Raw genomic sequence first — 23,168 nt, 5'->3', positions numbered from 1 at the left:
TTACTGAGCTCTCCTTATGTGCTAGAAAGATATTGCTCAGTATTATAGAGCATTGGATGCATTGAAATTTCATTTCTACAAATGTCTGTAATTGAGTTAATGTATATAACAACTTAATCTAAAAAGACAAAATAAAGGAAGCATGTGTTCAAAATATAACAGGATACTTAAATAATCTGGGGTAAAATAATGTTCTAAAAACAAATTAATGAGTAGAGCATCCACTTCTCTTATGTATTACACAAAACGGTTTCTGTTGTCAAAATTGTCTCTCTGGTCAAAAGTCTACCACTTGCACAGTGTGTATCACCTCAGTAGAGATCTCCCTGTTCCACTTGGCTGCAATTTCTTTCTGCATCTGCAATCCTATTATTCTCGGCTATTGGCCAATAATGTATAACATAATGCTATGGCTTAATTGATATAATACTACGGCAATTATTTTATCCAACCATATATTATGGTGGCCCTTTCTTTCAATCACTGGTGAAAAACTCATTTATTCAGTTTTGGCCACGAGCTATCAACATGTTTGCTCAGCAGACCTGTTGTTCCCTGTAGACAGTTTATTCTCCTTACAATGAAAACTACTGTTCACTTCTCAAAATTTTGTAGATTTTTAAATATTCCTTTTTTAGTAGTCATTTAAGAAAAGTTAAGTGTGGAATAATACTGTAGTAATATTTATATACATTGCAAGGTAACTAACTTCACACACATTTAAGTTATATAAATCGTTTTATAGTTATTATAAAGAATATATATTAAATTAACTCCGTTTTGTCGTAATGAAAGTATGGAAGTAATTAAAATGCAAATCACAAAAAAATAAGCTTTAAAATTATAGCAAAACATTCAGGACATCTTGGGTTCCTCCTAAATAGTTTCTGAATGTGTGGCAATTCAATATTTCTCTAACATGTGTGATTTATGGCTGTCCAGGAACATATCAAATCAAGTCTAATAAGTAATGTCAAAAGGATTTTTAAAGGGTATAAAGCTTACAATAACATCAGCAATGTGTGCCATTTCCTATTCCCCATGTCTTGCTATTCTGCAGCTTTCTAACTTTTGTTTTTTAGGAGATGTGAAATGTCATTTATCTGAGAGTTTAGTGTATTTCTTTGATAGCGAGGAGTACAACATTATTGGGTAATATATGTCAGGACTTCAGTTTTCCTGGTCTCTGCAATGTCTTTTAAAACTATGGATGACTTTGCATTTTTGTTGTTTGACCAAGTTCCTGTCAGCTATTTGTGGTGACGAATATCCTGAGGGCCACTTTTTATTATCAGCACTTCCTGCTGATGCACCTATCATCCACGAGGTCTGGAGGCCAAGCTGTGAATGCTTTGAGTTAAAGGATTGGAGGCCAGCCTGGGCAACATAGCGAAACCCTATCTTAAAAAAAAAAAAAAATGCAAGCGATAAAAATGAACTTTTGCTTTAACTTAACTATACAGTTCACTCTGTTTTCTTCATTATGAAAGATAACACTGAAATTGCATACTGATATTAATAATCATAATAAAAAATGGTTGCATGATATACACAATATATAGTTATGCACATACTCTTCACTTTAATATCGTATAATAATGTAATTACAATGTACACTTTTTCTGTGCAGTATAATTTCATTTTTCTGAGTCTAATTTCTATTTAGAAACACAATTTGACTTTCTTTTAGGATGCATTGAGATGAAAATGTAGTTTATTCATGATAAGTTAGTTTCTATTAAAGTTTTACTACTGCCTGTATGTGTCCACAAGGTTTATTATTCTTTATACCAGAGGTGAATATAAAAATAAGTTTTTAACACACAGTAAGTCAATTTAGGGAAAATTATTCTATCTGACACACAATTTTACTGCATGAGATAGAAAAATGCTTTGTAAGAAACTTTATACTCGTCATTTTATATGTAACACAAATATGTTACCATACACATGGCAGGAAAATAAAGAGGCAGAATAATAAACTGAATGTGTCTGACATATTCACCCTATCAGTAGCCCTTATCAGAATTCAGATATCTGGAAACAGAATATTAGCTGTATAATCTGTATTTTCTCCAAGTTGACATAGAGATGTTATAGTTAACACTGGCACTACAGAAAATTTACAAATCCATGGGACACCTAGCTGTGTAACATGAGCTCTGAGAACAATTGGTAAAAGTGTGTGGCAGAGGTTAGCCTTCACAAAAGTTGTAGGTATCCTTTTGCTTCAGCTTTTCCTCTCATGGCCATGGCATTTCAATGGCACATTTTGTTTATTTAACACTTTACACATTTATGTTATATCTGATTGAATTCCTTTATCAGATAACTATAAGAAAATTATGACATGATTGTCATTTCTACTTTTTAAAAAAACTAAGTATGTAATTAACACAGAATTTATTAAGTTTCAGGAAGACTTCTTGAGTTGTGGAAACTCAAAGGGAATTCTAACAGTTTCTCAACACCACCAACCAAATATTAGTATGTAATATATTTAGAAAGTTTCATAGGGATTTCTTAAACCTCTAACTGGAAAAAGTTTACTATAGTCTATAATGCTAATTATTAGAAAAATTTCAATAGCATTGAAATATAAAAAAGTCAAAATAAAAATATTCATAGCTTCTAGACATGACCAATATGAACATCTTGGTATATAATATCTTCTAGAATAATTTCAATCTAATAATGAAGATGCAGTACATATATTTTTTCTGTGACAAAATACTGCATGTCTTTAAATATAAGTAAATGTACAGCTAAATCATTAATTTTAATAATGACAAAATATTCCATTTTAAAGATCTACACATTTACTTACTTATTATTGATGGATATATTTACTCTTATATTCAAATGTAGCATAAACAAACCTTGGGCTTTTTTTTCTCCAAGTTCACATAAAGATTTTATACTCAATAGTGTCACTATATAAAATTAATTTAGTCTGCATGGATAAATTTGCATTGTGTGATATGGGACAAGATAGGATAGTTCACCAGAGGCATATAATCCTTGTAGAGAAACTTTAGGCAATGAAGTGTAAGGAGTTCGGGCTTATTTTGCTGTGTAGGCAATAGTGAAGGCCAGTTGCCTGATTGCTGCTAACCTCTCAATTCAGGGCATTCACATATCATCTTGTTATATAACAAAGCTCTGCTACTGTACAAAAATGGCATCATATTAGAGGCAGATTTAATTAGTGTCCGTTAAAAGGATTTTACATTTAAAAATATGGTCTTCTGAGACAGAAATCATGAGGCAGATAATTCCAGCATGTTCTGGGTAAACAGATGAAAAGATTTATGGTACAAATTACTATGAATGTTACTATGTCATTGGCCAAATTAAGTGGCATGACTATTAGAATTTACAATAAATAATAAAATATTATAAAATAATAAATGCTTATCAATCATGGTTTACTTTGACATGACTCTCATTATCTTAAGTGCATTGTATTTTAAAATAAGCTTATTAGTATGTAAATGTCTGTGGCAAGTATTAAACAAGGAAATTTTAGAATTTTCAAAAAGAAATACAAATTTTCACTCGGCTTTAAAATATAAGTGGTATAGCACCTCTATTGAATAACTTAAAATATTAAGTATTCCATCTACTTCATTTCCCCCAAATACTTGTTTGACTCTATTAGATTCTCATTACTGACCTCATGACTATTGGGATTAAAATCCCAGCCCAGTTGACGTCTGCACCATATCTCTGGTGCTGGGCTCACCTTATTCCTAAACATTCTAACTGTTTCACTATGGCTGAGTGTAAGGACAGCAATTATTAATTTGGTAAATGCAGTTCTTCTTTTACATTGACTGAGTGTAGAAATAATCATTGCTTGATGAGCACTTAATTTGACTACATTTAACCTATTTCCAAACTACACTTTTCACGTTTATGTTGTATTCCTGGCATTTGTAGACATCAATAAGATCTGCATAAATGACTTAACTAAATCTATACAATCTCCCTTTTCAAGCATTTCCTCATATCTTTAAAAATAGAAATGAAGTCGGGTGTGGTGATGCATGGTTATGATCCCAGTACACAGGATGCAGTAGCAAGAGGATGAAGAGTTCAAGGCCAGCCTGGGATACATAGCAAGAGTGTCTTTAAAAAAAAAAAAGAGAGAGAGAAAGAAAATTGAGGACTAGAGACTTTAAATTATGTGCTTTCATTACCAGAATTTGTTTTCTACTCAAAGTTTGCAAAGTTGTATGCAACTTTCCTTTGTATGTAGAAAAGACCAGGTTTTACCCTATTTCAAAACTCTTTCCTATACTTCCAAAATTGGCAAATTCATCATAAGCATTCATAAAGTTTTTGAAAATTTTGGGTACAAATGGCTACTCCAAATCTCTATATTATGAATTATTAGCTAACATGAATATTATATATTTATATAGCTCATTTATTCAAATAATCTTGTAGAATTTAGCTCATTTAAAGTATTCTTTTAATGTGACAAATGTTAATTTTCCAAGGATCCGAGATGGCAACTAGGGTGCAGAGGCAGACAGTGTGAGCTCCGTGAATCAAAAATCTTGCTGAGATGCTGGAGCCACCCTTGGCAGAAATAAAGCACAGAGCAGAATCAAAACTTTGACACCCTGAACCCCCAGCCCATGGAAAGCTTCTCCACACGCCATGCCACATTAAACTGAGAAAACAGGAGGGCTACCAGCGCTGCCAGACTCCAGCTTCAAACTTGCCTGGGAGACATTCTGCAGACCAACTGCTGAGCACCAAGTGTCACACAGTATTCCCACAACAACCTCTGTAATAAACCAGCATAGCCCCCTGGGCAGAATGACACCCCTCCACAAAAACAAAACAAAACTGAACAATAAACAAGGAACTGAAAACTAGCACACAGCAGAGGGGGAGGGACACTAGAAGCCACTGGAGAAGGGGGGAGGAGCAAGGAGTTGATCTCCATGTGAACTTTCGGTAAACTAAGGCTGGAAAGGCAGAAGGACCAGCAGTGGGCAGGCAATAAGCCACTGCCTGAAATAGGGAAGGCAGTGGTCCACAAAGCTCATATCTTGAGCCAGTGAGCAACATCCAAAGTCAAATGACACTGCAAAATTGAAAAACAAACAGCAAACCACCACAACACACTGATAGCAGAGGGCAGATCACTGACCTTGACCCAGAGAAATGGGGTGAAGCAAAAAAACAAGCCCCCAGTAAACCAGCACAGCAAAAACCGAACTCCTAAACAGGACAGTTGCTGTGCTACAGAGCTGATCTCAAGAACTTGAGGACAACATACAAATTTAAACTGCCACACCTCACTGGGGGAGGAGCTGACCAAGCTGCTGCCAATGAAAGACAGGAAAATAAAAACACTACCCAACCACCTCGAGAGACTACAGCAGACTTTCTGCTTAAATAGCAACACCAGGACTGGATGCTGGAAGAGTAACACGAGAACTTAAACTAAGACTGAATTTCTATTGTTCCTGAACTTGCAGTTTTTGTTTGTTTGTTCATCTTGCCCCATTGATTTCTTTTTGTTGTTGTTGTTGTTATTAATTTTATCATTGTGAATTAGTTAATACTAAATTACACCCAGACAAAGAACAGAAATAGCACACATACACTTAGCTAAAAACCCATTCAGCCACAAAAAAAAATTTTGTGGGAATGAAAACAGGTGACTGAAATCACCAACTAGCCTATCAAGAACATAGTTGCACAGTACCAAGTGAAGATATGGGAAGAAGAAAAAGGGACGGAAACCATTCTCACCCCCAAAATAATTTAATATATGATTCAGAGGGAAATAAAACAGTTATCCAGTTCCAGACTCCAACAGAGCAAAGATAAATGATGCCAAGGAACCCAATGATGCCCACAAGAACCATCTCAAAGAAGAAATCCTGCAAGTAATCACTAAGAATTCACTAAGAATTTCATGGAGATTTTACTAGACATGGTCAATCAAAACTTACAAAAGGCACTCAAGAAATTTAAAGACACCAAAAACAAAGAATACAGGAAGACACAAAAATAAATGAACTCATAGGAACCCTAAATAAACACCAAAATGGAACAGAGAACACTATAAATATGGAGATAAATGAACTAAAGACGAAAATAGAAAATACTAAAGAGGAAGTGACCCATGATATGGAAAACCTCAGAAAAAAAGAATAAAACAGAAACACATAATACAATGGAAGGCCACTCCAGAAGACTAGAACAAGTGTAAGACAAAAATCTCAGAACGTGAAGAAAAAATAGAAGTTAAAGGAAAAACTGAAGAGCTATTAGTCAAACAACTCAAGACCTATGAAAGGAATATGCAAGAGCTCACCGACTCCTCAAAAGATCACACCTGAGAATCATGGGCATTGAAGAAGGAGGAAAGGTGCAAGCAGGAGGGACTTGCAATATTAAACAAAATAATAACAAAATTTTGGGAATAAAATTTCCCAAATCTATAGAAAACTACCCATTCAGATACAGGAAGTCTCCAGGACACCAAACAGACTTGACCAAAATAGAACTACCCCATGACACACTACCATTAAAACAACAAGCACAGAGAATAGAGAAAGAATATTGAAGTCTGTAAGAGAGAAAAAACAAAAATCATATATAGGTAGACCCATCAAAATCACAGCAGATTTCTCCATAGAAACCATAAAAGCAAGAAGGTATTCCAGGCACTAAATGAAAACAACTTCAACCCTAAGATACTCTACCCCACAAAATTATCATTCAAAATAGATGGAGAAATAAAAGTCTTCCACGATAAGCAGAAACTAAAACAATATATGACCACCAAGCCACCACTGCAAAAGATTCTTCAAGGAATTCTGCACATAGAAAATGAAAACAAACAAAACCATGAAAGGGCAGGCAATGCCAAACTACAGGAGAAGAAAAGGCAAGAAAGTAGACAGTAACATTGATTCAATTGCATACAATCAAACCCTTAAACAACAAAAACAACTAAATGACAGGAATCACCACATACCTATCAATACTAACACTGAATGTTAATGGCCTTAATTCCCCCATCAAAAGATACTGTTTGGCAAACTGGATTAAAAAGGAAGATCCAACAATCTGTTGTTTACAGGAGACCCATCTCATTGGCAGAAACAAGCACTGACTTAGGGTGAAAGGCTGGAAGAATATTTACCAAGCCAATTGACCCCAAAAACAGGCAGGGGTACCAATACTTATCTCAGACAAAGTAGACTTTAAACTTACATTGATTAAATGAGATTAAGAAGGACACTCCATACTAATAAAAGGAGAAATACACCAAAAGGAAGTAACAATTATCAACCTATATGCACCCAACGTCAGTGTACCCAATTTCATCAAACATACCCTGAAGGACCTAAAAGCACATATAGACTCCAACACAGTGGTAGTGGGAGACTTTAATACCCCACCCCCATCTCCAATAGATTGGTCATCCAAACAAAAAAGCAACAAAGAAATACTAGCAGTAAATCACACCATAGAGCAAATGAAGCTAGCTGATGTCTACAGAATATTTCATCCAACTTCTACACAATGGAAACTTCTTCTTCTGCAGCCCATGGAAACTTCTCCAAAACTGATCATATCTTAGGGCACAAAGCAAGCCTCAGAAAATATAAGAAAATAGAAGTAATCCCATGCATTCTATCTGATTACAATGCATTAAAACTGTAAATTAAAAACAAAAAAATAATAGAAAACATGAAAACAACTGGAAGCTGAAAACCACATTGCTCAATGATCAGTGGGTCATTTGTGAAATAATAGAGGAAATTAAAAGTCAATGAAAACGAAAACACAACCTACTGGAACCTATGGAACACAGCAAAGGCAGTCCTGACAGGAAAGTTTATAGCCATGAGTGCGTATATAAAAGGACAAAAAGATCTCAAATCAATGACCTAATGCTACATCTCAAACTCCTAGAAAAACAAGAACAAGCAAATCTCAAAACAAGCAAAAGGAGAGAAATAATAAAAATAAAGGCCAAAATTTATGACATAAAAGAAAAAACACCACAAAGAATCAATGAAACAAAAAGTTGGTTCTCTGAAAAAAATAAACAAGATTAACATACCCCTGGCAAACCTGACTAAAATGAGGAGAGAAAAAACCCAAACCAGTAAAATCAGAAATGCAAAAGGGGAGATAGCAACAAACACCACTGAAATCCAGGGAATCATCAAAGACTACTTTCAGAACCTATATTCCAGTAAATTTGAAAATCTTGAAGAAATGGGCAAATTTCTACATACTTATGACCATCCAAAATTGAACCAAAAGGATATTAATAACCTGAATAGATATATAACACAAAATGAAATTGAAGCAGCAATAAAGAGTCTCCCAAAAAATAAAAGTCAAGGACCTGATAGATTCTCAGCTGATTTCTATCAGACCTTTAACAAAGAACTAATACTAACCCTCCTTAAACTTTTCCATGAAACAGAAAGGGAAGGAACACTGCCTAACTCATTTGATGAAGCCAGTTTTACACTCATCTCAAAACCAGACAAAGACACTTCTAAAAAGGAGAACTATAGGACAGTCTTATTAATGAACATAGATGCAAAAATCCTCAATAAAATAATGGCAAACTGAATTCAACAACATATCAGAAAGATCATTCACCACGACCAAGTTGGCTCCATGCCAAGGATGCAGGAGTGGTTCAACATACTCAAATCTATAAATGTAATACAGCACATTAATAGAAACAAAACAAAACCACTTGATCATCTCAATAGATGCAGAAAAAGTCTTTGATAAGATCCAGCACCACTTCATGATAAAAGCTCTAAGAAAACTAGGAATAGAAGGAATGTGCCTCAACATTATAAAGGCTATATATGAAAAACCTATAGACAACATCATACTTAATGGTGAAAAACTGAAACCACTTCAACTAAATTCAGAAACACGACAAGGGTACCACTATCCCCACTCCTATTCAACACAGTCCTGGAATTTCTAGCCAGAGCACATAGGCAAGAAGAAGAAGTAAAAGGAATGCAAATAGGGAAAGAAACTGTCAAAATATCCCTATTTGCAGATGACATGATCCTACATCTGAAAAGATCCAAAAAACTCTACCCAAAAACTCTTAGACACCATACACAGCTATAGTAAGGTGGCAGGATACAAAATCAACTTACAAAAATCATTAGCTTTTCTATACATCAACAACGAGCAAACTGAGAAGAAATATATGGAAACAATTTCATTCACAATAGCCTCAAAAATGTGGTACTTGTGCACAATGGAATTTTACTTAGCCATGAAGAAGAATGAAATCTTATCATTCTCAAGTAAATGGATGGAACTGGAGAACATCATTCTGAGCGAGGTTAGCTAGGCACAGAAGACCAAAAATCGTATGGTCTTCCTCATATGCGAACTTTAGATCTAGGGCAAATGCAGCAGTGTAGTTGGACTTGGGTCACATGCTAAGGGGAGACCACATATGGGAGGAATGGGGATATGTAGGAAACCTGAAACTTGAAAGTATTTGATGTCCCCACTACAGAGGAGCTAATACAGTAACCTTAAAATGACAGAGGTCAATATGGGAAGGTGACTGGGAAGTAGCGACAAGGTCAGGTAGAGATGAATCAATTTGGGTTGTAATACACATGTGCATGGAAACAATGCTAGGAATCTCTGTGTATAGCTATCCTTATCTCAACTAGCAAAAATGCTATGTCTCCCTTATTATTGCTTATGTCTTCTCTTCAACAAAATGGGAGCAGAGGGCAGAACAGGTTCTGCCTGGAAAAGAGGGGTTGGGGGAGAACGGGAGGAGGCATGGGGTGGGGGAGAGAAATGGCCCAAACAATGTATGCACACTTGAATATATGAATTAAAAAATGTTAATTTTCCTATGGAAAGTGCACAGTCAAGGACTCAAGTCATTCTAAGAAGAGGAAAATAGGGAGAGAGAGGGAGGTAGTGGAAACTCTATTTTCACACAATATTAAGTGCGAGTGATCAATAAATTGGTAGCAGAGAGATCAGAACAGATGAAAACATATTTAAAACATTGTGACAGTGTTGTTTATGAATTGGTAAGAATAAACCAATCAGTGTGTATACTGAATGGAATGTGTGACTGGATATCCACCTCAAAAAAAAGAAATTTCACCTCTTAAAAAAAGTGAAAGTGTATAAAATATTCTTTTAAAGAATCTTAAAATTAAATTTTAGTTTGCAGTAATCAGTTAAGAACAAACTATTAATTTTTGTTAATACAGTCAACTATTATTTCCTTAAACTTAATTCTAAAGTAAGGATTGTTGTAAGAACCTAGAATTTCCAACTATAACACTGCATAAATAATAAAAGGAAGGAAGTATATATGATTACAATACCTTTAGACATCACATTCCAATATATTCAAGAATCTGGATTAATCATGGTTTTTACTAAAATTCTGGAAAAATCTGGTATGTTCTGTGCTTTGTATGTAATGCAGCCAGTAGCCTAAAATCCTATTGCAGTATATGTTTGCATTACTTTCCATTTACCTTAACCTTGAAGTTGAATCATTACCTGAGAATTGCCTCCCAGTGGAAATAGAAACATTCCAAATGCATATGTTATGTACAAGATGTTTTTAAAATTATAAAACTTCTTTGAAGCTGCCTCCCTCTGTCATTCCATCTTTTCCTACTCTGCTATAGACACCACACTATCCATATGATTCATCTACAAGATCTTAGATATCAAACTCTATTCCTAAAATAATTTCAGAGTATGTTATTTTGGAGCACATTTGTGTAGTATAATTTGACACTGAGAAAACTTGTAGTGAGGTTTGTTAACAACATCGAACATAGTAACTCAAAAGTTTTCAATTTGAAGATGAGAGTAGAAGGAAAGTCCTTGTCATAAGTGCTCTGCATGAGTCATTCTCTCAACAGTATCTTATCATTGGGAAATGCAGTATAAGAAAAAATGTGATTGAAACTACTGTGGCTATTCTATTATGTAGAAAATAGCTGGCTGATTACTACAAAGTATAGCCAAATAAAGGCAGTAGGTATTGTGTCAAACTTGCAAATCTTTCTCCATTATAACCCTGCAAACTAGAGTTTCAATATCTCTTTTCTCTGCATCTTTCAAAAAGAAACAGACAAGAAGTGCACGGCAGTGGAGTTTTCTACACACAATGAGAGCAGAAACTGAGAGAACATATAAATATACAGGGCAGCTAAGGGCTTTGACTCTCACAGGCATGGACTCTGGTTCTGGCCAGAGATTTTGATCTTTATTTAAAATATCATAATATCCACAATAAAGAAAAATACATGTGTTCCAATCAGCGGAATCTATCCTTTTTCAAATATGAAAGGAAATTCAAATTTGTATGTCTAATAGTATAGATGTCCACACATACTTATATCTTTCTTTCTATGTATATTTATATATTCAAAAATATATGAGAAACATTAAAAGAACATCAGAATCCTGAGTTGAAATTAAAATGTTTCATAGACATTAGTATAAAGGACAAAGAAAATGAAGTTCTTAGTTCGCCTCTGTAATTCCAGCTACTCAGTTGTTGGAGTACTCAGGGTGAAGATGAAGGATCCCCCAGGAGAAATGTTAGTTAGATTCCATCTCCTCAAAGAAACCAGGCACAGTGTTTCATGCCTGTGAATCCCGCTATGTACAAGGCACAGGAGGAGTCCCAGACAGAATTGGGCAGAAATCAAGACCTTATCTGTAAAAGAACCTAAACCAGAAAAGGGCTAGCAGCATTGTTCAAGTGGTAAAATGCTTGCCTGGAAGGTTCTGAGTTAAAAACTAGTCCGAAAAAAAAAGTTACTTAACATTAATTTCTAACAGAAAATGAGTAGCACACTGGTATTTGGTAGAAATATACAATAGGAGTAAATTATCATACATCATATTTAGGTCATGAAATTGGGTTTCTTTATTTTTTCTACTTTAAAATTTTATTTTTAAATACTTGCTGCTAATGATGTTTGTCTTTCTCAGATAGAAACAAGGATAAAGATACATTGGTAGCTAGGCTCCATCCTCACTAGATCCACTCATATCTATACACACTAATTTACTGGAGAAGGAATAAGATGATTTATGGTCATCTTATTTTAACCTTGATCAAAATCTGTGTACGGAGAAATGGGCCTGCTAGACTAGAGGACGCCAAATGTACGACCCTTGCACAACTCGTATAAATTGAAGCATAGCAAATCATACTGAAGAGAAGACAGCTAGGGAGACAGTCCTTCCATGTATACCTGTCCCTACTCCAAGAAGTCACACTGTAGCCTTCTGAGGAAAGGGAAAAAAAATCCTGTGTGCTTGCCTTCAAAGCTCACTTGATAAACACTATAACAGATTCTTGAGTTCCAGCCAATTAAGCTATAATAAAAATAACCCACTCTCAGCACCCTCAGCTCATCAACATCCATTAGGTTTGGGTGTTTTATGGCACAGCAAGGTACATACAATGAATAATAATGTATTACCTATGTCAGAATAGCTAGGAGAAAGTAATCTGAATATACTCATACCTTAAAAATGATACAAGTTCAATTACCCTGAGTTGATTACTACCCAATGTACATAAGAATCTTAACACATTGCAGTTCATAAATATGGATAAATATGTATACACCAAAAAATTTTTAAAAATAAAGACCCTACATTTTTCTCATAGCTTCAGGAGACAATCACATGGTATGGACTGTGATGACAAAGGATTTCTAACACTAACTGAAGAACAGCTGAGTGGTGCTGGCTGCAGCCCTAGCATCTGTGCAGGGGAGCAATCCTGCCCAGCTCTCCCAGTGCTGCCAAGCAGTGGCCAGGGCAGGACAAATGCAAGTCTCTTCAATATACTAGGACACAACTTGGAAATGTTTAAGGTCCTGGAATTTCCCAAATATTGTTGGGGAAAAGGATTTTGCAAGAGATTAAGTTTTCACATGAGAAAATAGAAAGGCAGGACCTAAAACCTCTTTCAATAAAATCATTCTAGTGTTGCAGAGAAAATTTCACAAGCTTTGTAAAAAAATGCCTTTAAATCTACTTCACTATTTCAAGATTCCCATCTTTCCTACACATGAAAAGTGTTTGCTTTAATTCATTGTACATGCCTGAGTTATTTGGAACCTGGGCTTTTTGAAAAAGGCTACAAAAGATTATACTCTATAAAGCTGTCAAATACGGTGTATAAATCTGTGTGTGTGTGTGTGTGTGTGTGTGTGTGTGTGTTTTCAGTACATACGGGTCTTTCGAGCAGAATCTTCCACAAAAAGAGAAGAGATGTCCTCATCCACTCCTGCTTCATTTCTGGCAATGCAAGTGTATGCTCCTGTGTCTTCATAGCGTACATTGCTTATGTGAACCTCACTGCCATTTGCTGAGAACAGAAGGTAAATGCAGTTTGTAAACCACAATTCCAGTTTTGGTACAGCACTTTCTGATTACACAGTCAAACAGTTCACTAAGCTTGTCCTAATTAAACTGTTTTCCTTATACTTCCATACTTTGGAGGCATGCCAAGTTATTCCTGAAGCATTCAAGTGTTGTTTTAAACTTTACTTTCATTCAATTCCAGAGAACCCAGTATTCTATATCAAATGCACACACTTTAATGTTTTATACCATTCACTATTTCATTGTTTATGAAACAGTTCATATCAATAACTATTATTTTTATATATTTATCTATAATATTCACAACCCACTTTTGCTAAGCTTTTATAGAAACAAACAATAGCAGTATATTGTTCATTTATAGGAAAACATATATGAAAAGACAATTGTAATTTAAAAAAGTGAGCTACATTATACAAGCATATTATTGTCTTTAAACAAACTTATTACTGAGTTCTTATTTTATATATGGAATTATTAGGGAAGGAAAGCAGAGATATAATAACACATGATTGTCTATAAGAGTTCAGGTTTTGCCAGAAGATTACCTTAAACAAACTATATTATAATATGGAAATCAATATAATCAATGTAAGACAAAAGGGCTGAGGGATTAATCCAATTTTCAAATCCTGGTGAGATATATTATATATAATATATATATTTTAAGTTAATCCTTAAATAATGAGAAAGTTCTTTTCCCCAATGCCAAAACCAAGTTATACTTGATCATTTACTGGCAATATGCTAGGTACTTTCACAAATATTATTGCTTAACCATCCCAAATAAATTTAATTATCAGATGAGAGAGCTGAGATTCATAGAATGAATTCGTGCAAGTTGTTCAAGTTAAATCTAAGAGCTGGACTGTCTCCATTTACCTCCAAAGCTCCATGTTTGTTGTGATCATTTGTTTAGGTTTCTTTTCTTCTAATCACCTCCCCTTTTCATGCACATATCTGTGTGCATGTTTGTGAGTGCATGCATGTGCTCTGTCTTTCTCAGTCACAAGAGAATTGTGTGCAGTAGAGTGAAGCAAGATCATTTGTGACACAGTTTGTGTGGTTGAGTTACTGATAGAAGCACAAAAAGCACTTGGGAGCCAGTGACCTGAGTGCATTGTGGAGACTGCATTTGGAAAGGAACAATTATTTGAATCATTTAAATTTCTTCTCAATTTACAAATGCATACCACACCTACTTTCTCCCATCCTTCATTGAGAATCGCTACTCCAAAATAAAGATTAGCAGGTTTTTGTTTTTTGTTCTGCTGCAAAAAGCCAGATAGTTAATATTTTAAGCTTTGTGCACCATAGAGGCTCTGTGGCAATGATTCACCTCTGCCACAGTGACATTAAAGAAGCTGTGCACCATATATATAAAAATATATATATATCTATTTTAAGAGCACGTCTTTGTTCTAAAAACAAAAACAAAAAAGAGAAAAACACTTTTATTCACAAAAATTGATGAATGTCTAGACTGGATTGGTGAAGCTGAGCTTATAGGCCCTGTTCTAGACTATAGGCAGTCAGCAGTGCATAAAACCTGCATCAGCCTCTGTTCACGTGAAATATGGTGCCTTCCAAAGTTCACATCATTTCTTTCAAGATGCAAACATTCAAGCTAAGTAAAACTTCAAATCAATTTATTCCTCCTTCAACATCTTTCTCCCAATATTGCTATAGGTTCTCCTTACTTATATGCCCCTCTTTCTTTCCCTCCTACTGTTGTTCCCTCCTTCCCTACACACTCAGCGTGTTTTCCACTCTATTGCCACCATGACAGATTCAGTCTCCTGGCACGTGTGCCTTACTAATGCCAGAACTAGAATAAGCTAAGTCCTCCCTGCCCCTGGTCCCTCCCTGGTTCTTTGAGTTAATTGCAAGACTATTACATAAACAAATACACAAATTTTCAAATTCACTTCTTCCTATTTACACAAAATTCAGTACTACCTTGTATTCATTTCACTGGACCTATATTGTATATGTCATTTCTTTCATGTTCTACTCCACTTTTACTTTGAATCTTTACTCTTTGAAGTTTCCCATACAAATACCAGCTTCTTCTCTTTAAGCAAATGACCTAGGATCAGAAGGTAATTCCAAAACATTCTGTTTCCAGTTTCACCATGATTTACTTCTCAAAGGAAATTTTGTTTCTTTATGGATAAATCTCCTCTTCTTTCTTATTGATTTGTATGATTCTTTCTTGATTCTTGACCCCCTCTCTCATTTCCGTCTACTGATAGTTCCCTCAGATAAATTACATTATCCAAGAGAAAACAGACCCATTAGTACTAACTCTTTCCACAAAGAACTACCTCCTGCTATTTCTTCTTCCTTTCAAAATCTGCAAAGCAGATTTGAAAAGAAGGTAGCCTTTTCATTTCTAACCCTGCTGAAGGCTGATTACTATTGATATTATTTTTCAAAATGCCATAGGACAAGCTGACCACGTAGCATATAAAGACATATTAATGGCCTTTTCTATGCATCGATTATTGTTGATATCTTTCCCCATTTTTAACTTTCCCTGTTTTTCTGTAGTATCACTTACTCTCCTGTCTCTTTGCTCATTTTCAATCTCCTTGCATTATTTACTTCATTTGCATGTTATTAAAATATTTGTACCTTGGGGGGGTTTTACTTCCACTCATTTACTTATTAATCTACATTCTTATAGTTACTCAATAGTACCTAGACTTGAACCTCATATAAAAATGCCAAAGTTTCCAAACATCTATAGCATCCAACTGTCACCAGGTACTGTAGTATCCATAGCATGTGCACAGGTTTTCCACTTTGGTTGTCTTTCCTACTCTGATTTAATTTTTTTTGTCTTATATTCTCAAAATTTTACTACTTTCTTCCGTATTCAAAATTGATAGTAATGACTAGGTACAGTGGCTCACACCTCTAATCAGAGCTACTTGGGAGGTGGAGATTGGGAGGATCACAATTCAAGACCATAATTGGCAAAAATTTAGGAAGACTCCATCTCAACAAATACACTGGCTGTGGTGATGCTTGCTTGTCAGCCCAGCTAGACAGGAGGCATGGTAGAAGGATGGCAATACAGACCTGGGCAAGAAAACTCAAACTAGAGCAAAGCAGGGTTGGGGGCATTGCCCAAGTGGTGTTGTACTTGACTAGCAGATGATCAGTCCTGAGTTCAAACCCTACTACTGCCAAAAAATAAAACAAAGTGAAATAAAATTAACAATAAATAATTTTCAAGGGACTTCACTTTTTCAGTGTAGGGTCTGGAGTGTAATGATTCCTCAGATTTGTCTCCCTGATATTCCCATATGTCAGAGAATATCCCACGTAAGTACGCTTGTGTGATATGGTTCACTGCTATTAAATGAGCAAGAGAGGACAGGATCAGAAGGAATTAGACTTCGTTAAGTCTCTGTTAATCAGATTACAAATTCTGAGATGTAAGCAATACTTACAGTGTAGAGAGTTGTTGAGCCTATGTTTAGCCATATGGAGATTTCTAGGATTTATGTTTTTAAAGTTCAATAATTCCTTCTTAAACATATCACTATTTTATAAAAATAAGTTAAAGTTTTAAGATTTTATTTAAAAAGCTTTACTGATGAAAGTTATTTACTATTAAAGTGAAATAATAATTGAAACCTATGCTCATAGAAAAAATAAAATGAAAACATATTAATTTTTCCAATACTGGAGTTAAGGGCATGGAATGAGGAACATAATACATAACACTCATAATATTCCACTGAATGCTCTGTTACTATATTTAAAAATGCAAATCAGATTTGTTCACTTCTTTAAAGCTAGTAAGGTTTACATATTATATGCAATTGCTTTCTCATTATTTAAATTATTTGGTCTAACAGAAATTCTCTCTTTTTGTTTTTCAGTTTCCACTTACTTGTGATTGTTGCAGTCTACATAATAATTGAGTAATGTATATACATATTAGAATATTAGGAACTGGAGATTATTTTAGACAGAGAAGGAAATCAATAACTTCAAAGCAATTCAAATAAGAAACATAGTCACTTTAAACTTTTGTATCTCTTCATTTGCAAATTATGTTGAAAAATATAACTAAAATGTCTCTGCAATATATATTTTAATATATTACTTAAATATCTAAGAAGTGACTTCAAAAGTTTATGAAAACATCCAATTATTCTGTTCAGCATATCTGCTATAATTCACAAGACAAGCATCTAAAGGTACATAATTTTAATATCATACTTATCACCAAATAATGACATAATTAATCATTACAACAAGATTACTGTTTCAAACATTAAAAATTTTAAGGACTGTTTCAGGTGTCTTAGATATAACATTTTTTATATTCCAGATATTCTATTTCCATTAGCATTCATTTTCTTTTTTTTCCCATGTAATGTAAAATGTGTCATTAGTTTTAGTATAAAAGTTTTACATGATAATATAAGAGAAAAAATGCAAGTAAAAAGCACCTTGAAGTGTGAGTTGTTTGGACAGCTTTGGTGTAATATCAATTCCATTCTTCAGCCAGCCAAGCTGAGGGTTTGGTATACCCTCTGCATGGCACCTAAGGCTTGCAGTTACCCCTGGTTCTCTGGCCTGACTCTCAGGATACACCCGGATGACTGGAGGAACTACAAGGAGAAGCAAAAGGTAAACTGCATTAATGATTAATTTCCACTACTTGATTTTGCAAAATATACAAATAAAAACTTTAATATATGAAAGTATCACTGTATATTTTAAAGAAGTTATGAGTTTGTACAGATCTTAGTTTCCTAATTCCATGGTCCACTTAAATGTACCTGTGTTACTTTGAGAAAGGTAATTTAGGGACTATGCCAGGAAAAATTCCATACTAACTCTGAGAATATCTGTTTCAGAAATTAAAGAATTCCTCAGAGAATTATAGTGAAATATCAAAAGGTCACATAAGCCATATAAAAGAAGCTTCCATTTGCCAAATGTGGAACTATGTGAACATTAAAATAATTAATAATTATTAAGGATTATAAAGAGCTGAAACTCTATCATTTCAGTTGCCTACACAAATAAATATATAATGAGAAAGGAAATCTCACCATAGCATATTTAGAAATTGAAACAATGATCCTATTTACTATAGCATCCAAACAATAAAATATTTAGGAGTGAATTTTGCAAAGAAGGAAAAAGACTTCTATACTAAACATCACAGAAGTTTGTTCAAAGAATTGAAAGAAAATTTGGACAAAATGGAAAATGTCACGTGTTTGTGACTAGAAATATTTGCTAAGATGGTAAGATTTGTGTACTCCCAAATTGATCTACAATGTTATCCCTACCAGAATAATAGCTGCATTTTTCTGTAGAAAAGAAAGAACTGATCCTCAGATTCTTGTAGAGTTGCAAGGAGCACCAAATACCCAGAACAATACTGGGACTTTTCTTTCCTTCATTATATTATTTTTGTACTTGGGGTACATTGTGACATTTACAAAAGTGCTTACAATATATCACCCCTCCATAATTCTCTTTTATCCTCATTGCCTTCATACCTGGAATAGTTTCATACATCTCATTTTTCCATTTGCATACATAAGTACATAATATTTCCTTTATGTTCGGCATCCTTCACCCTTTCCTTGTATTACAGGTATTGGTACCATCCCCCAGACAGGACCTGCTTTACTTTCCTGATCTCCGTTTTTGACAAAAGGTATATTTGTTTGTTTAATATAGCTCTACAGGGAGTTTCCTTGTGACTTTTCCATGTGTACATGTATTAGAACTCTATTTTTCTCCTTTCTACCTCTTTCTACCTTAGTGTACTTCTTATGATGATTTCAAAACATTTAAAAGTTCTATATTTTTCGCAAGAGAAAAAAATCTGGCAGACTCATATATCTCAACTTCAAAACTTACTAAGAAGGTATGGTAATCAACACAGGGTGACACTGATCTGAGGACAAACACACAGGACTATGGAAGAGAGTGGAGATTATGTAAATTAACACATACATTCATGAAGAGCTAATTATTCTAGAAATAAGTTTTTTGAGATTGTCTGGGACAAATGGAAACCCACGGGCGGGAAAATAAACTTGAATACCTACATTACGTCATATATAAAATTAAACTCAAAACCAATGAAAGAGCTAAGTAAGAGATAAAAGGTAACAAGTATTTCTGACCTTGGACTTGACAGTGGTTTCCTAGATGTGATCCCCAAAGCACAGCACCAACTTAGTAAATTGAACCTCATTCAAATTAAAATATTTGCTGCATCAAAGGACACTGACAAAAAAAGAATACATATACTTCACAGAATAGAAAAAAACTAAAAATTATATCTGACAGGAAACCAGTATCTGGAGTAAAGACATATATGATATGTACAAGAGGTTTTGAGGAATTGGATATCCTGTGCATGGCTAGTAGGAATGAGAAATGATGCAGCTGCTTAGCCACTGTGGAAGAAGCTTGTGGAGTCCTTGACAGGACAAACACAGAGTCACTGAATTAACCACAACTCCAGACCCAGTTCACATGCAACAACTGAATAGATTTTTTAAAAATGTACAAGATGATAATGCAGTTTTCAGAAGGCTACAAAGAGGAAAAAACTAAATGATTGTCAACAATGTATGGTTTGGGGGAGATCCAAGATGGTGACTGAGACAGAGCCGCAGACCTCCTGAGTTCCTGAACCAGGGACTCTGCTGAGACTCTGGAGACATGCTTGGCTGAGGTATAGCACCAGCAAGAGCCAAAAATATGGCACTCTAAACCCTTAGATTATGCAAGGCTCCTCCATGCCACAATCTAATAAAAGAACAGCCAGCCTGCCAAGTCCCAGCCCTGCAGGCCTGCAGAGCCACTGCTCCACTCTGCAGGGCTCTCCACCCCTTGTCTGGCTGCACCAGGCCCCAGCCCCATGCTGGATCCATGCCCCACCTGGATCCCTGCTTCCTGGGCCTTGCCAGATCCACACACCACCGGGATCCCCACCCCTTGGGGCCGGGCACCAGCTCAGTGTGAGACAGCCATATCTCCCAGCCTGCTGGGATCCTCGCCACTTGGGTGGAGCCGGCCCCAGCTCTACAGGCTTTCCATATAACTGCTCCACAAGGCTTCCATTCAGGCCACCACTAGAGGTCTCCAAATCTGCCTAAGAGACATACACAGACAGGAGTGCATGCTAACAGAGTAACAAAACAACTAAGACTGCAATTCTACTGCTCCAGAACTGGTGATTTTTTTTTCTCCCTTCTTTAAGAGTTTGGCTGCTTGGTCTGCTGTTTGATCACCCACCATCTCTCCAATGGTTTTTTCCTCTCTTCTCTCGTCCTTTTATCTTTCCTTCTCTTCCTCTTTTTTATCTTTCTCTCTTAGTTTTGTTAGTATTAATATTGTAACCCAGCTAATACTAAATTTACACATAGCCCAGGGACAGAAACAGTACCTAGTGGAAATATGGGGAGAAGAAAAAGGGAGGGAAACCATTCTCTTCCCCCCCTCAATAAAGTAGTACAGGATTTAGAGCAAAGTGAATAAAACAGATACCCAAACCCAGACTCTAACAAAACAAAGAAAAACTACACCAACGAACCCAATGAAGCCCACAAACACCTTGAAAGAAGACATCCTACAAGGAATTAATGAGAATTTCATAGATATGTTACTAGATATGGTCAACCAAAACATACAGGAGGCACTCAAGAAATTCCAAGAAAACAAAAACAAAGAATATGAGAAAACACAGGAACAAATAAATGAAATCATAGAAGCCCTAAATAAACACCAAACTGAAACTGAGACCACCATAAACAGAGAGATAAATGAATTAAGGGGAAAAATTGACAATATTAAAGAGGAAGTAGCCCATGATATGGAATACCTCAGAAAAAAAGAATGAAACAGAAATACAAAACAAAATGGAAGGCATTCCAGCAGAACAGAACAGACAGAAGACAGAATCTCAGGACTTGAAGATAAAATGGCAATTAAAGGAAAAACTGAAGAACTATTAGTTAAACAACTCAAGACCTGTGAAAATAAAATGCAAGAACTTACTGACTCATTCAAATGACCAAACCTGAGAATCATGGGCATTGAAAAAGGAGAAGAGGTGCAAACAAAAGGAATGCATAATATGTTCAACAAAATAATAACAGAAAATTTCCCAAATCTAGAAAAAACTATGCCCATTCAGGTACAGGAACCCTCCAGAACCTGAACAGTGCTGACCAAAATAGAACTACCTCACAACATATTATCATTAAAACAACAAGGACAGAGACTAGAGAAAAAATATTGAAGGCTGTAAGGGAGGAAAAAACAAATAACACACAAAGGGAAACCCATCAATATCACAGCAGACTTCTCAACAGAAGCAAGAAGAGCATGGAGTGAGGTCTTCCAAGCACTGAATGAAAATAACTCCAATCCTAAGATACTCTACACAACAAAACTATCATTCAAAATAGTTGGAATAATAAAACTCTTCCATGATAAGCAGAAACTAAAACAATATATGACCACCAAGCCACAACTACAAAAGATTCTCCAAGGAATTCTGCACACAGAAAATGAAAGCAAACAAAAACATGAAAGGGCAGGCAATACCAAACCACAGGAGAAAAAAGCAAGAAAATAAAGAGTAACACTGCACACAATCAAACTGTTAATCAACAAAGACAACTACATGACAGGGATCACCACATATTTATCAATACTAACACTGAATATTAATGGACTAAATTCCCCCATCAAAAGACACTGATTGGCAAAAAGGATTAAAAAGAAAGATCCAACAATCTGCTGCTTACAGGAGACCCACCTCACTGACAGAAATAAGTATGGACTGAGAGTGAAAGGCTGGAAGAAGATCTACGAAGCCAATTGTCCCTGAAAACAGGCAGGGGTAGCAATACTTATCTTGGACAAAGTAGACTTCAAACATACATTGATCAAACGAGATACAGAAGACACTCCATACTAATAAAGTAGGAAATACACCAAAAGGAAATAACAATTATCAACCTATATGAACCCAACGTCAATGTACCCAGTTTCATCAAATATACTCTGAAGAACCTAAAAACATATATAAACTCCAACACAGTGATAGTGGGAGACCTTAATACTCCCCTATCACCAATAGATAGGTCATCCAAACAAAAAAATCAATAAAGAAACCCTAGAACTAAATCACACCATAGAGCAAATGGACCTAGCTGATGTCTACAGAATATTTCATCCAACTTCTGTGCAATACACATTCTTCTCAGCAGCCTGTGGAACCTTCTTCAAAATTGATCATATCTTAGGGCACAAAGCAAGACTCAGCAAATATAAGAGAATAGAAATAATCCCATGCATTCTATCTGACCACAATACATTAAAACTTGAAATTAACAAAAACAGCAGTAAAAAAACATGCAAACAATTAGAAGATGAACAACACATTGCTCAATGATGAATGGGTCAGTCATTGATGAAACATAGAGGAAATTAAACGTTCCTGGAAATGAAAATGAAAACACTACCTACCAGAACCTATGGGACACAGCAAAGGCAGTCCTGAGAGGAAAGTCTATAGCCAAGAGTGCATATATTAAAAGGTCATAAAGATCTCCAATCAATGACCTAATACTACAGCTCAAACTCCTACAAAAACAAAAACAAGAATATCCTAAAATAAGCAGAAGGAAAGAAATAATAAAAATAAGGGTTGAAATCAATGAAAT

The 23,168-nt window shown here is 35.2% G+C and overlaps 1 protein-coding gene across 5 annotated transcripts in view; it reads right to left on the bottom strand.

The window, feature by feature from the left end:
• Fstl5 (follistatin like 5) overlaps positions 1 to 23,168 on the bottom strand; it is a 749,493-nt gene that overhangs the window by 140,129 nt on the left and 586,196 nt on the right. For all 5 annotated transcript variants that reach the window (XM_074041710.1, XM_074041709.1, XM_074041711.1 and 2 more), the window contains 2 exons: positions 17,910 to 18,071; positions 13,286 to 13,420 (listed from right to left, as the gene is read on the bottom strand). In XM_074041710.1, coding sequence (XP_073897811.1) covers positions 13,286 to 13,420; positions 17,910 to 18,071 — 297 coding nt within the window. The remainder of the gene's footprint in view (positions 1 to 13,285; positions 13,421 to 17,909; positions 18,072 to 23,168) is intronic.

Source organism: Castor canadensis, chromosome 9, assembly GCF_047511655.1.
Source record: "Castor canadensis chromosome 9, mCasCan1.hap1v2, whole genome shotgun sequence".
Taxonomy (NCBI): domain Eukaryota; kingdom Metazoa; phylum Chordata; class Mammalia; order Rodentia; family Castoridae; genus Castor; species Castor canadensis.
The sequence above is the reverse complement of the archived record's forward strand: the minus strand, read 5'-3'. Positions and strand labels throughout refer to the sequence as shown.